At 34.0% G+C, this 16,051-nt stretch overlaps 1 protein-coding gene and 1 pseudogene across 5 annotated transcripts in view; one reads left to right on the top strand and one right to left on the bottom strand.

Annotated features, from left to right (window-relative positions):
• Positions 1–5,451: 5,451 nt before the first annotated feature.
• The window catches only part of ZDHHC21 (zinc finger DHHC-type palmitoyltransferase 21), a 58,432-nt gene continuing 47,832 nt past the window's right edge, over positions 5,452–16,051 (bottom strand). For all 5 annotated transcript variants that reach the window (XM_059656638.1, XM_059656640.1, XM_059656639.1 and 2 more), the window contains one exon: positions 5,452–16,036. In XM_059656638.1, the coding sequence (XP_059512621.1) occupies positions 15,904–16,036 (133 nt within the window). In that variant the 3' untranslated portion in view covers positions 5,452–15,903. The remainder of the gene's footprint in view (positions 16,037–16,051) is intronic.
• Positions 10,274–11,470, top strand: LOC132212698 (ankyrin repeat and SOCS box protein 15-like; annotated as a pseudogene).

The following is a 16,051-nucleotide window of genomic DNA, read 5'->3' as shown; positions in this document are numbered from 1 at the left end:
ACAGCAAGAGGGCACAGGCTGGGCTGAGGGACCCCCCTGAGTGCACAAATTTTTGTGCATCGGGCCTCTAGTAATAATATAAAATTCTAAAACCTATGCATATAAGTGGGAATAGGGAACAGCAATATGAAACATTTATTTCAAATAAATGAAGGTTATAAAAAAAAATACCAGGTTACAATTAGAAAAACATAGGTAAATGCTTCTGAAATTGTTACCGATAATTATTAGAATTAAACACATATTATGCCCAGCTGGTGTTGCTCAGTGGTTAAGCATTGACCCATGAACCAGGAGGTCATGGGTCCATTTCTGGGCAAAGCACATGCCTGGGTTGTGGCTTGATCCCCAGTAGGGGGCATGCAGGAGGCAGCCAATCAATTGATGTTTCTATCTCTTTATCCCTCTCCCTTCCTCTCTCTAAAATCAATAAAAATAATTTTTTAAAAAATTAAATACATATTACATAACTTCAAGAACATAGTGACATTATAAATCAGATGTGAGACAAAGTAAACTATGTAAAAAATGTGTTGGTTGATATTTTGTGCATCTAAATGTGTTGGTGATATTTGTACATCTAAAAAATTAAAGTTAGTCTCCCAGTATACCGTTATTACAAAAATAAAATTGTACAGAAACATACAAAACCATTGAAAGTGACTAAGTCTATAAAGATAAATTTCAAATGGACTCAGCAACAAGTACAAAAGAGTAAAATGATTGAATTTTTTTTGAAAAGAAAAATACATAATCTTGATTTAGGAAAGGCCTTTTTAAACAAGATAAAACCCAGAAGTCTTAGTTCAAGGTCATTGAATTCTTCCATAAAACATAATGGTTGTGATGAATTTTATTTTCCATAGATGTCCTCAACAACATCTCCCTTGCAACATGCTTTTCTTGTGAAATTTGTCTTTGACACTCTTCTCAAGATGTGGAGTCTCCATCCTCTTTCACGGAATCTGGGCTGGCTTGTGACCAAGCAGGCGGTGGTTTCTGAGACCAGTCATGGAAGGTGATACAAGTTCTGCCCGGTTCTCTTGGACCACTCTCTCTTGGAACACAGGCACACATACGGAAAGGCTCATGAAGGTGTTCCTGATGACAGCCCCAACTGAGGTCCCAGCTGACAGCCAGCATCAGACATGTGAGTAAATGAGGCTTTGGCTGGTGAGTCTCCAGTAATACTCTCCCCCCTTCACAGTCTTCATGTATTTCTAGCTGAGAAAAACTACTGTGCCCTTTCTGAATCCCTGACACATAAAATCTGTGACCATTAAAGAAAAAGGTTGGTTGTTTTATATCACTAAGTTTGGGGTTATTTGTTACACAGCAAATAACATACGATGATTACCAGAACAATCACCATAAAGAAAAATAAGAAACAGCTAAAATTTAGAAATATATCCAGAAAATATAAAGTTAGTAACATTGAACAAAGAGAAGTAAATGGCCCAAAAAACATAAACAAGGAATCTGGAGGGGAAAAATGAACAGCTGCTCATCTCTATTAGACTGGCACAAATTTAAAAAATTAATAGGATCAAGTGAGACTGTGTAAATTAAAGAATTCTGGAAGACAGTTTGGTATTTTTCATCAAAATTTAAAATGTCCGCATCCTTTGACTTATCAATTTCACTTCTAGGAATACAGCTACAAAATACTAGCAATTGGCTACAAAGATTTTTGTACAAGAGTGTTTACTACAGCATTGTTATCAATAGGGAAAAAAGTATTTGATGTTTATTATAGAGGCATGATTAAATAAATTAGAAGATACTGATGATACAATCTACAGAAAAGGTAAAAATAATGGGGTAGGCTATTATGTCTTGATAGGAATGATCACCACAATATATTATTTTAAAAAATGCAAATCACAGAAGTTAGTTTCCCTAGAAAACCAAACAACCATGCATGTCACATTCAGAAGAGGAATAATAGATACCAAGTTACTGCCAGTAGCTACCTTTGTGAAGGACAGTGGGAATGGGGATTTTTCACATTTTATTGTAGATGGTAAGTGCTCTAGAGGAAAGAAAGCAGGGAGTGCTAGAAGGAGGTTTATATAAATTTTAAACATTGATCAAACTATTTTTCATGTTTACATACATAAAAATATAAATACATGTATGTGATGATACAGTCCAAACTTAGAATTGTGTTAACCCCAGGGAGGGAAAAGGAGAAAATTCTACAAGGGTATGAATATCATGATCATTCAAATTATTGAAATTATTTCCAAAACCAAAGAAATGCACATGTATTATTTTCCATATTGTGAGTACTTTTCCATGTTGAGAATACCTGAAATGCTTTCAAACACTCAAGAACGTCAAGTTATAACAAGTGTAGACTACCCAAAAAAACTCTGAAATCAGTTACTTCTAGTTGCAATTTAAATGTGAACCTGTTCAATAGAATGAGGGTTATTTGGCTTACAGCTACACAGCTTACCGTACAATTTATACAATAAATTTCATTAACTTGATGTGATCACTTATTCATCAAGGATTACTCATCCATTGTTCAATATGAAACTATAAAACCTCCACACCATATTAGATCCTTAATCATTAAGTTTTTGTCAAAAATCATCACAAGTTAGAGCTAGGGAACACTTTTAGTTATAATAATAAATTTCAGCATTAAGGATACATAACTAGACCACAGGTGAACTACTACTGGTGACACATGTGTATATGTACAGTAGCATCTGAACATTTGGGTATGTGTACTCAAAGTTTCCCATTTCCTGAACTATTCTGGCCTTTTTATGTGTAAAACATATTGCTATTTGGGTGTTTGGTCTTTAAGCAGAGGTGCTCTTTTGTTTGGAGAAGAGGGCTAATTTGAAAACCATGAGCAACCAGAAGACATACAAAGAATGTGCTGTGACGGATACAAATATTTTTTAAGCAAGCTTAGATGTATTTTTTTCAAACTAACACACATCCTCTATCCTTCCTCGGTCCTGTTTGCTCAGCTGGATATCCACAGGGTCCAATTTTCCCTCCAATTGCCCTTGCACGCTAATATAATTGCTGCTCCTATGGGTAATTGGTCAGCCTCGAGCAGCGTTTGCATGCATTTGTTCTTCTACAGGATCTGGCGGCTTCTCAAATGATTTTGCAGTATTATATTATCCTGTATTTTTAGTTTTTGTCTGTTTCTAACAATGCTAAATAGATATTAATCTTTAAGGATGCTATATATTTTAAGTGCTTCAAAAGCAGGAATATACAAATGATGTCTTCAGTAATTCCCTTGGTGAATCAGTAAGTATGATTAGCTTTATTAAATCTTGATTTTTGAGTATATTTTTAATATTTTGCTTGTCAACATGGGCAGTACACAAAGCGTTTCACCTGCATTCCAAAGTACACTTGTTTATTCTTGAGGAAAAGTACCGGTGCGTCTGTGATGTGTGAGCTGAAGTAGCCATTTTTTTCATGGAACCCCATTTAGTTGAAAGAATAACTGACCAACTATGGTTTTTCACATGTGGGTGTATGGCAAATATTTTCTAAAAAATGAGTGAATGTAACACTTGAAGGAAAACCATTGACAGAATGTGGTTACCAATAATAAAATTCAAACCTTCAAGTGACAATCAGAATTGTGAAAAATGTAACGTGTCATTACAAGCTTAACAGCTTTCCAGTACCTACTTTTCTGACAAGATCAGTGGCACTATTAATTTTTTAAATTTAACTTAACCTAATTTAATTTGTTATAGGATGAAATGTGGCAACACTTGGAAGATCTGCATTACTCCAATATGTCCCAAATGAGCAATGAATGATGTCACAAAATCATGTATGGGTTAGGAGAACTTTCCAAAGTAAACAAAAAAAGAGACCAATAGATTTTAATATAACAGAATAGGAAAAAGTTTCTTCGTAATGTTTCTGGTCCAAAATTGTAACTAAACTTTAAGAAAGCATCACATGTTGAGTTCTTGTTTGTATCACAGAAGAAGTGCACAGTCACTTGAACAAACTATGAAAATATTCCTCTTTTTTCTAACTACAGATGATCCCAATTTATAATTTTGCGATGGTGTGAAAATAGTGTACATTCAGTAGAAACCAGCCAGGCTACACTATGATGTTCAGAAGTTTATGTGTCTTAGATGCACTTTCATTCACAATATTTGCAACATACGATGGGTTTATTGGAATGTAACCCCGTTGTTAGGTCAAGAAACATCTGTACAGTCTTTACATGAGACTGGATTTCTCTGGAGAGTTCAACCACAATACCAATGCAACGGACTGAATGCAGAAGCAGTAGGCAAATCCAACTTTCTTTTATAAAGGCAGATATTAGAGATCTGCAAACAATGTAAAATCATGGGTCCCTAAATAAAAATACATTGTTAACATGCAATGGGCTTGTTATTATGATCAAATAAATTAACAAGCATTTAAAATACTTCTCAGTTTTAATTTCTAGTACAGTCAATACTGATCAAGACAACCTACGTAAGGAAAAACTCTTTGGAGCCCACAATAATGTCTATGAGTGTAAAGGAGTCCTGAGACCAAAAAGATTGAGAATCATAATTTATCATTATTAAGAGAGCACAATTATTGTAAATGCTGCTTAGAATCAGAGCAAAGGAAAATGGAAAAGGAACAAGATTAAAGTTGTATAATGCTTGAAAGTTTGTCAAAAATGCAACAACTTGCTTTTATTTACCAATGCAACAAAGTTTACAGTTTTATATGCAACTCTACCAAGTCATTTAATGTACTAATCCAGAATATTTATCAACTTTACTTTTCTGGCAATAAAAATTCAAGAAATCTTTTTAAAAAGTGAAGCCTCTATCAGCCTCAGTTTTTATTCCTTTACTGTTTCTAAGATAATACTGATTTGACCTTTCAGATAATATTTTTGACAATTTATACTAATATACACTCCTCTGTGACAACTCCCATGTACAAGTAAAGCAACTTTAAATTCAGACAGAAATTTGTCAATAAAAAGCTATCCAGAAACTCTTAGAAAATAACTCCATTAGACCAAAGGCAAAGTAATTCAATATTCCTAGATCTAAAATAATACCTAGACATACACTAAAACTCTATGCTTTTTATTTTATGTAAATAACTCCTCAAAGAAAAAATATTTCCATACAAAAGTGTCTGGCTCAATACATGTTCAATTGTGTGACTAAATCTATCCATCTGGGTCGTCTCTAAGACGAATATGCCTAATTTGGAATATTGCATTTGTCAATTTCAACCATAGTACATATACCTAGTTCTTCTTGAACACATAGTGAATTTTTGATTACAGCAGAACAATATCCTAAGGCTACTTATTTTGAAGTCATCCAAATTGTATAAAACTAAAAAAATTATCTATTATACTGATGGTGCTATCGTCTAGAATTTGGTTTGATTTTAATAAATAAAGAAGTGGGGGAAAGACAGTCCTATGTTTTTAAAAAATATTTATTTAAAAATAAGATTTCTAAAAATACATTACATAATACCTTTAAGAGAAGTAAAAATTCCACAATTTAAATTAAAAACAATCTTCAAAGAAAAATAGAACTATTACAAGAATAAAACTAAATCACTAACATAAATTAAACAACAACATTATTCTTAAGGTAGGTACATAGTTTGCTTTTCATTTTAAGAACCAGTGTAGACTCTTCATTTAAACAAGTATATCTCAGACACATGGCTTACACTTGTCCTTTTTTCCCTCCCTCTTCTCAATCCAGTCTCTTACTTCTCAACCATTTTCCATATTTACCATTAGCATCACCTTCAGCACTGGAAATGGTAGTGAAGACTTTAAGTAATCTTAGGGGAGCAGACAAGGTAACAAAGACGATGTGGCATTAGCACTCAGATGTAAACATATGCACCGAACGAAATAACTGCCTGAATCACTTAAAAATGAGATCTTTATACAGTTAGAGAGCGACAAGTATCACAGGATCTCACTCATATGTGGAATCTAAAGAACAAAAATAAACCGATGAACAAAATAGATCCAGAGACATAGAAGCATGAAACAGACTGTGGAATCTCAGAGGGAAGCCAGGGGTGGGTGGGAAGAGATTAGCCAAAGAACTTGTATGATATATGCATAACCCATGGACCCTGACAATAGAGTGGTGAAGGCCTGGGCAGGGGGTGGGGATGGGCTAAAAGGGGTCATGGGGGAAAAAGGGGGGCATCTGCAATGCTGTCAACAATAAAAATAAATACAAAAACAAAAATGGGATCTTTATATGGCACTTGGAACATACCATTATTAAAATAAATGTCCTTTATTTTAGGGATATATAGACACAATTTGAGGTTGATACACAATTCTGGAAGTCTCAAAATATCACAGATTCTGCCTAATCATTAAACTTGTTATATTTTTTTTAAAGGCTAATTCCAGGGGCATAAAGCTCCTACAAGCACAATCACCTGTGCTCAGTCCGCCCAAAGCCTACCCTGTTCTCCCGTAGACCCGCAACTCAAGTCTTAGCATCTCTGCTTTAATGTACCGATGCTACAGTAGAAATGTCTTTTTAATATTCATCTCTGGAAGACAGAGGATAGTGGTGAACTCTCTACTACCCAATCACTTGAATAAATAACTGCATTCAGCCACATTAATTTAAATAACGCATTAACAAGCTGAATAACTCAGTACTAATATTGTGGCAACAAAATCTAAGAAATATATTGTTGACAGAGAGACATATTGTTGCTTCTTCCCATTTTGCTTTCAAATTTTGCTTTTACCGCTAATGACATGTATATCTGTATTCTTACATATCATTCAAATGATCCTAAGTCATGTTTCATGTAAGTTTCAGACCTGATTCTTTTTCCCATTCAGAATTCACTGCAAATCCATATATTGTATCTACATTCAATGAGAGAATATTTGTTGAGTGAAAATGATGCAAAACATTCTCAAATGTGACTGTCTACTTTTCCAATATATATATACTGTTATCTTCTTGCCAGAATTTTTAACAAATTCAGACACAGTTTTAAGGTCCCCAATGAATATTTTGAAAGTTTTAGGAAACATAGAAAACCAGAATAGTATACATAGCAATATTACATTTGGACAATTATATGTACTTTTCTAAGGTGTTTTTATTTCTTCCATTTTTTTTATAAAATGAATTACTGAGAAGAATTAAGTTTTTAAAATACTCTTACTCTTAATTTTTTATGTAAAGTGAATAACAGCATAGAGACCTTTTTTGTAAAGTTCAATTTTCTATTACAGTTTTGCTTAAATCAAGTATATTTGCATTTCCTCTTTGGAAGTGTTTATATAATCAGGGTGTCCCCAAAAATGTATACACACTTAACAGCTGACAGCTCAATTGATTTTTCTTTCTTTTCAGATTTAGCCAATTAGAATTAATCATTATTCAAAGTGTGTATACATTTTTGGGACACCCTGGCATATGTATATTTTTAAAGTGTTCTTTAATTCTAACCTTGTTTGCAAAATAGACAAATGACAGTATCACTCTTTAATGGCATTAAGGATTACACAGAGCAAGAAGCAGAGTTCTTCATTTGTGATCAGAAAGGGCCCTTACCTTTGCACTTTATCATTTTGCTTCAGCATTCATTAAAAGGGCCCGATAAGCTAGATAGTTCACTTATAGAAATAAAGGTAGACTTCTTATTTCTCATTTTTTTCCTGCAGAAATAAAGCAAAACTAAAATAGCTTGTGAAAAGTGCTTTATCTTTTGCAACTTCAACCTATTAAACTTTTACAGTAGTCAACCTGTATTAAAATACAAAATAAAAAACCATACTAATCTGCCTAACTAAAAAAAAGTTCAAATGAGAGACCTTTAAAACCAATTAAATTGAGGCAGCAGTGTGTAAAAACTAAGATCTGTTAATCAAAATTGTACTTAGTAACATTAAACTTTACTTTATAAACACAAGGATGTGAGAAGGAAACTCTCAGTCAACCAAAAAGAAAATTAACTCTTTGGTACAGGAAGTAAAAACGTCACTCAATGCTAAATGAGTAGCACCAGGATGTTTGAGTTGTTGAGGTTGTAAAACACTAACTTCAGGCACCAGCAGGTGAAAATGTCACCCAATGAACACTGGCAAGAACACAGAACTTGCAACATGAAGACAACCTTTCCCTGTAGTTAACAGTCTGTGCAAGTAAACCCTGTATTTCCTCAAACAAGCAAGCAAAGCCACAAATAGAAACATACCTTTTTTGTTGCCATTTTGCCCCCATCACTGTTAATATATAAAATATGAATACTAAAAAGATCAGAGTGTTGAACCACTGTGGCAAGCACTACATTACATGTTCCAGGCATTCACAATACTAATAGGTATGGAGACCTTCAAGGTATCAAGAACGCCAAATCGCCCAAATTTTAAAGTGAAAAATCATCCCTTATTATATAAATTCTTGATTTTTACTTTAGTGACAAAATTTACTATAATACTTAGTATCCTTTCTTTGCAGTAGGAGACTTGTGAAAAAGGTCCCAGTTTTTTTTCAATGAAACTTCCGGGCAATCTATTCATGTCTTCTCAGCATTAAATAGCTGCACCTCTCACATTATTCTTAACACTTTATTGTTTAAAATAACTTCTCAAAGGCATCTGACCAGCTGAAGAGAATCAGCAATATAAACTCCTTCAATAAGATAACTCAAACTAAATGCTCACATGCATTAACTCTTACAATACAATGGTTAACAGTGAGAGAGAAGGCTGACATGACTGTAGCAGGGGGAGTTTCTGATGCCACAGAACCCCATCCAGTCTACTCTGTTGCTGGGATGCTATTTTCCATGCTCCACCTGGCTTTCTCACCATCTTAATAAGTACCCCTATTTTCTTTCTCCAATTTTGGCTACTCACTACTCATTTGTACTCTGTGTCCTCTATGGTGGACTAGAGGAAAAGGACATACTAGTAAAAAAATATGGTAGTGGGAAAACACTGGCGATACCAAATGACTTAATAATTTTAAACACCATTGTTACTTCTGTTTCAAATTAGCACATTACAACATCTAAAGAACAGATGAAAATATGGTAAATTTTGTTGTTAAAAACTGCACAATGATAAGGAAATGAGATGTCTGAGGAAACAGTCACTCTCTTGAAGTTAAACCATCATCATCCTAAAAGCAGCAGAGAATGTTAAATACTACATAGAATAATAACATCGGTTCAACATACTTTAAGAAAGTTGGTTCTATTACTTTCTCACATTCTACTGCAGAATATTCTAAAATTCAGTTGAGAATGGCTACATTCAGAGTATAATGAAATTTGTAATTTATATATAAATTCAGAGGATGATTCTTAGAATAGAGGGCAACAAATATGAACATGAAATAACACATTAATTCATTTGTTAATTATAGGTTAGTAATATTAGTAAGTAGCTCCCTCCCTCCCCTCTCTCTCCTGCCCTCTTTGTCCTCTCCTCTTCCCCCTTTTTGATAAGAGAAAATGCATTATCTTTTTTAGAAATAGTTATATCTAAGCAGGGAAAATCTGGTATTAATCTAAAGGGGGAAAACACTTTAAACAGTGTAATTTCAGGCACTAGCGACAAGCAGTGGGGGAAAGAGATAGCTGGTTTAGAAAACCTCTGAAATGGTAGTACGTTAGCTGTCATCTGCTTCATCTGTTTAGAACTGGCCTACCTAGATTCTAAGCATTCCTAGTGCTAAACTCCCATTAAGAGCATGAGAAGAAAAAAACACCACGCCTCTTTGTAAAGGGGGAAGAACTTGATAAACCTTATTTACACATGTGGTTCCAGGATCCTAGAAGTGATGAAACGGCACTTTTACTAACAACAGTAATCATTTACTGCACTCCTAGTATATACGAAACATTTTACATACACTATTTAATTTATACAATCCAACAGTGAATGTTATTTTTATTTTGTTAATGAAGACATTAAAATTTAGAAAGATTATATGCAACATCTTAGCAATGTGTACTATTTTTCATGCAACCCTTGAACCTGCTCAGATTGGGGTCTTAAAGAGAAGGTATTATCCTGCATGCTGACACTCCTCAGTAGAAATTTGGATATAAGAAATGGAAGGGGTACAAAAAATACAATATTCTCTTGTAGAAGGGAATAGCTAACATCTCTTTTGATGTTAAATTTGGTAACTTGTTTAATATCATCTGAGATATTCATGTTAATAGGCCTACTGTCCATTGTTCTTTTTAAAATCTTCAAGTTGTAAAAAAGGGCTCCTATAACATGGTGTCTGCTCAGCTCAAACACACCACCAGCCTTGACCAGCCCTGTGTCAACAGCTGTTGGCCATGCATGAGGCAGCCAAACAAGGCTACGAAGACCTACGCCTGGCTGGTATTGCTCTGTGGTTGAGCATCAACCTATGAACCAGGAGGTCACGGTTGGATTCCCAGTTGGGGCACATACCCATGTTGCAAGCTCCATCCCCAGTAGGGGGTGTGCAGGAGGCAGCTGATCAATGATTTTCTCTCATCACTGATGTCTCTCTTGCTCTTCCTCTCCTTTCCCCTCTGAAATAAATATATATATATATATGTAATATATGTACATATTTATATTTTAAAAAGATCTCATAGCTCTGCTGGCAATGTTGCCTGAGACAGTTTGGAGTCACACCATTAGGTGCTACTGCTGGGTATGGTCTCTGTGATGTGCTGAACACCTAATCCTCAAAGACGGTCATGTGTCTGCTTTGGCGAATGATGGGACATTACTGCTGTTTGAGGCAGCAGGAGGGGGCAATCCTGACTGCATTTCTCTCCTGCCGGGATATGGAGGAAGCAAACATGTACCTAACAGAAAAGGGCATCTTCCTTTACACCGAGCTGCCTGTGAGGGACATTATCTTGCACCGAAATATCTTATCCCAATAACATCCAAGCATGCAATCTGGAAATGTGGGCTAACGCCAATTCACTCAACAGCAGATGGGCAAAAGCAGAGTGCCTAGAACTGCTCATTGGGAGTGGTTTTGTCATCAATAACCTGCTTGCTGACCACATTTCCAAGAGCTATGACAACGAGAGGAGTACTGCACTGGATTTTGCTGTTCCTAATACTGATCTCCATTGCACAGAAGTCCTGAATACAGTGCCTGCCATTCAGCATGCCCTAAACGATGAGGTGATGCTGAGGCTGTTGCTGAATGGTGGCTGTTGAGTGGAGCTGCGCTTTGAGTGCATGTGTGGGGACATATTTGGGAATCGTTTATGTGGTCAGAGATAGAAGAAGGAGTACTGCCGGGATGGACATCTTGTGTAATATAGGATAACCTGTCCGTTATTAGATGACATGAATTATATGCTTCTGTGTGCTAAGCTGCAGTCTGCACTGGAAGTACAGAGAGAATGGCTAAAAATCCAGCCAATACTAGGTAAAAACATGTTTTGTCTAAAGTTTTTTAATGAAAAATGTCTATAGGGGAAATTTTTTAATGCCATCTTTGATACCTTTTCAGTGCTACTTTATTTTCAGAATTATGTTTTTGAAAATCATCCTTAATATTTCCTCTGGTTTAAGATACTATCTTCTTGGTTTTCTTGATACTTTCCAACTCTTTAATTATATAAGGGGCAAAATTATAACTACATTAACATCCTAATTAGAACGCCTTTTTATGACATCTATAATATCATAAGTATATAAACTGTCATCTCCTTATGGGCAGGGATGTTTTGTATATTTTTATATTCTCAAGGCTTAGAATAATTTCTAGAAGTGGTAAAAACAATAAATACTGAGTAAATAAAAAAAACTAACCAGTAGAACATACTAAATGTACATGATTATTAACTACATTTGCCAATACTTATATTTTTTAAAGCAACAGAATTGGGTAAAAAAATCCAATCCCTGTATCTATTAGTAAATTATTTAATGATTGTTAAGTATAAACTTCACCAAATAAATTCTAGGTAGATCTATGTATATTAGAAGTCATGTAAAAAACTTATTGAATGAAGCAGCTAAAGTACAGTAAACTTGAGCTAGGTGATCTACTTCTCCATGAAGCATACAGGAAGCCATTGGAGACTAGAGAAAAACAGAGAGAGAGACTAGCAGCTGTGTTAATATTCATGCCATTGTAAACCAGGGCTGGACACATTGAGATTTTATAGCAATTCATGTGAGAACACTCAAACTGCCCCATGACCTAACACATAAAAGGCTGTGTGGCCATAATCTAAATTACTTCACACTTCCTGGCTAGAAGTGTTGTCCTAACTTAAGTCTTCATAGTTAGCTTTCAGAATTAATAAGCCCTTTTGGTTGAAACATATCTTCAACTAATTGCTTGTACAGAAGTGTCTTGAAAAAGCCTGATGAAGTATAGTTATAATTAGCTACCATACTTAGAGAAAAATACCTCTAAACATTAGCAAACATTTACTGATGTTCATTCTCACAGAAGTTTTAACTTCATCATTTTACTGAATGTTATGTAGCTGATGTTCTCTACCACTATTACTATTAAAAGTATACTTTGTTTTCTTCTGTTAAAGAGATTAATACATAAACTAGAAATTTAAATATAGCTATCTCATGTTAACCACAAATATTTTTAATACAACTCTTAAGCAAAACAGTATTTTTTTTATAATGGAACAATTAACTTAGTATTTTTAAACTGTAAGTCTTGGTTACAAAGTACCAAAAGCACTTTAACTGAATGCCTACTGTTTGGGGAATACGAACTCAGTCAATTTCTGCTTACAATCTTCAGCCCATAAACATTTTTTGTTTAAGGAAAAGAACAACAACAAATATAATTGTTCAAGAGGTGTAATATATAATATCTACATAAAACTCATCTCCAGAAGTCCAATTAAGGACTTTGCTTAGTAAAATATCCTTTAAAATACATATTGCTTCAAATGTAATGTTTATAAGGAACTATTTCATCCAATAACTCTGAGTAGGAACGCTTAAAAAGAATTAAAAAAATTACTAATCTCATTATTTTAGTGTAACAGAATCATCAAAAAAAAAATCATTCCAAAACTGAGATTAAAAACACTAAATGTATTTTTTAGATACTCAGTAAAACACACTAGATACTTGCTTACCACTGTAACAATAGATTTCTGTGTTTCCTAATAAATTGGTAATTTTAAAGTAATGACTTTTCTAATTCTAAAGACTTAATTTGCCAAAATAAGGTTTAAAATAAAAATTCATGAAATGTTTACATTTGTTTATCCTAATCTGATATAAACTTGTAAATGACAGCAAATATATATATATGAACATACAGAAATGAAGCAAACTAGTCATCATTTTGTATGAACTATATCATCATAAACAGGAACACATTAATTTTCATAAAATATAACAGCCTTGCACATACACTCCCCTAAGCTTGTACCTCTGACAGGTTTAGAATTTGGCCATAAAATTTACTTGTGGGCCAGTAAGTCTCTAGAGCCAGTATAATTACACCAATTAGCCAAAAGAGGGCGCAGAGAGAGCACTAGAGTTCAGACACTCCCTAGGAAACTACCCGCTGGTTTTTCTCAAGTTGTCTAACAAGGACTAAACCCACAGTTAGGCGTGCTAATTTGAGAATACTGAAGATTAAACCACATGTATATATAGATATACATTAATATAGAATCTTATATAAATATATTGATACGTAGCATTTCTATCATTCAAACAAAATAAATATCTGCCTTGCCTAGTGTGTTAGTTTGTATTCCAGTACCAGGGGAATCAGGTAGAGGGATCGATCAGCGAGGGTATAAAGAGGAAAGAGAATGTGCCCTAGAAATGGTAAATCTAAGAAAAACAAAACCCCCTTAGAGTGGGAAAGGGACCACCTCTGGTTCTCATTACTGAGGAAGCAGTTGGCTCTGAATACCTCCCAGGTACCTTTCAAGGTAACTAGTACTTTCAAGGTAACTAGTACTATATGAAGTGTAACTGTGCCTTTAAGGGATATAACGCTCTTTAAGGGATCTTCACTTCACACTTCACTGTTTTCTCAAGGTCCAGTTATAGGCAGAGCAATCAATTGATATCTATCTGTATCATCTATATATTACTTCCTTAAAACAGTTCCCCCATCAGGCCAAATTTGATCAATATGTTAGCTTGCACAAACCCCAACCCATTTCCATGACATGAACATACTAATTTTGTGGTTCATTAAGCTCTACAAATAAATTTCTCATATTAAATTTACTATGCATTTTATCAGCACCAATACATATTTTCATCTGCCACTTCTATACTTTTAAATAATAAAGCATTATATCAGAACATGTAAGACATGGCACTTATATTTCTGAGAACAGCTAATTCTATTATTTTAGAAGATAGTTTCTGAAAGAACTAACCACAATACAGTTAACTGGCTGATATGGCAACTTTCTGTTTCATGATTTCTCAGGTATGATTCCCTACCATCAAAGCTAAGTAAAAGGAAACTACTGATATGTTCCAAGAACAGTAGACCCCTTCAATCTTCTCTAAGATTCAAAAGAAAGACTGTGAGTACATAAATTTTCAAAAAAGATATATGGATTTTGCAGTATTCTAATGGAGAAAACGTTAAAGCTGAATTTTTTTTCTAAGTATGCTAAAGTTCTTTTTATACAAATGTTCTATGCTTTCTAAGAGACCATCACTGTTAGCAATTTAAATTTGTGTAAGGCTAATGATAAATGTAGATCATTATATTTTCTTATTTTAAGGCTATTTCCTAACATTAGCTACAAAAAAAGGTCTCTCAATCCAAATTATAGTTGGCCCATTAAAATTTAAATTCAATTTGGCTGATTGATTGTAGGTACACAAAAGTTATTTACTTTTACTAGCAATTTCCTGTAGTTTTGTTTCAGGAATAGTTGGCCAATATTTATTATATATAAATCTTCACTGTATAATTTTAGATCTACTAGTAGGTAAATAAAAGCAAAAAGTATATATATTTTTCAAAAGCACAATATTCCTTTTTATACTGTACATTATATATTTTCTAGTTATATTAGCATTTTAAAAACACACATTCTGGTATAACTGCACTAGAAAAGATATCTGTGGAATTATTGCAAATTCTCTATCCATTTGCTCACCAAAATCTTAGGGTAAAATAGGAATACATGCCCACTTAGTCAAAGTTTTCTTCTCAGAACAAATATATTAACAACAATCAATACTTACAACAGTACAGGGAAAAGAAACAGAAAAATTAACATGGAAAAACATTTAATCTTTCCTTTAACATAAGGTAGATAGTTGGTGCTTTATTTTAGTGGTATTTTGTTTTTGGTGAAGAGAAACCATTAGAAAGCTACTAAGAAAACACTGCCCTTTTTTTGTTGTTCAATCCTATGCTGCATTTAAAAAAAATCTTGCAGCATATATAAAAGTATTAACATATTTTAAACTGTACTTGAAAAAGAAATTTCACATATAAGGTGTAAAACCTTTTGTAAAAGCTGAAGAATTAAATTCAGATTTGATTAGTACTGCTCAAGAGTGAAAATTTTAAATAAACATCTGAAAATTCCCATAAATTAAAATCTGTAATATTGTCAGTGCTAAAAGAAATTATGTACAATTATTTCATCCCAATCACTGCCTTTTGAGTTTAATAACAAAAGCACTTTAAGAAATCCCCGTGGAAAGCTAATTTGAAAGTAAACATGCTTTGAAACTTAAATATAGATCTTGTGTTACTCCCACAACAGGATCAAGATCACTATTAAAATGAAGCCTGGGGCACATTATGATGCCTAAGATTGGTGGGTGGATTTTAATTGACTTGAAGACTGTCATCGTTCTATTATCAGAAAACCTGTAACGCATTTCCAGCATGGAGGACCCATCTGTGCCCACCATCCATCTGTTTAGACGTGATTGGCAAAGTGGTAGGGAACTCGCAGTGGTTGCCTCTGCCTGAAAGGAATAAACCACAGGATCTTCCAACGAGTGCCAAAAACTTCTGAGAAGGTCTGCTGCCATGGCTTTCGGGGCCTCGATCTACAGAAGACAGCA

This window comes from Myotis daubentonii, chromosome 11 (assembly GCF_963259705.1).
Source record: "Myotis daubentonii chromosome 11, mMyoDau2.1, whole genome shotgun sequence".
Lineage (NCBI taxonomy): Eukaryota > Metazoa > Chordata > Mammalia > Chiroptera > Vespertilionidae > Myotis > Myotis daubentonii.
The sequence above is the reverse complement of the archived record's forward strand: the minus strand, read 5'-3'. Positions and strand labels throughout refer to the sequence as shown.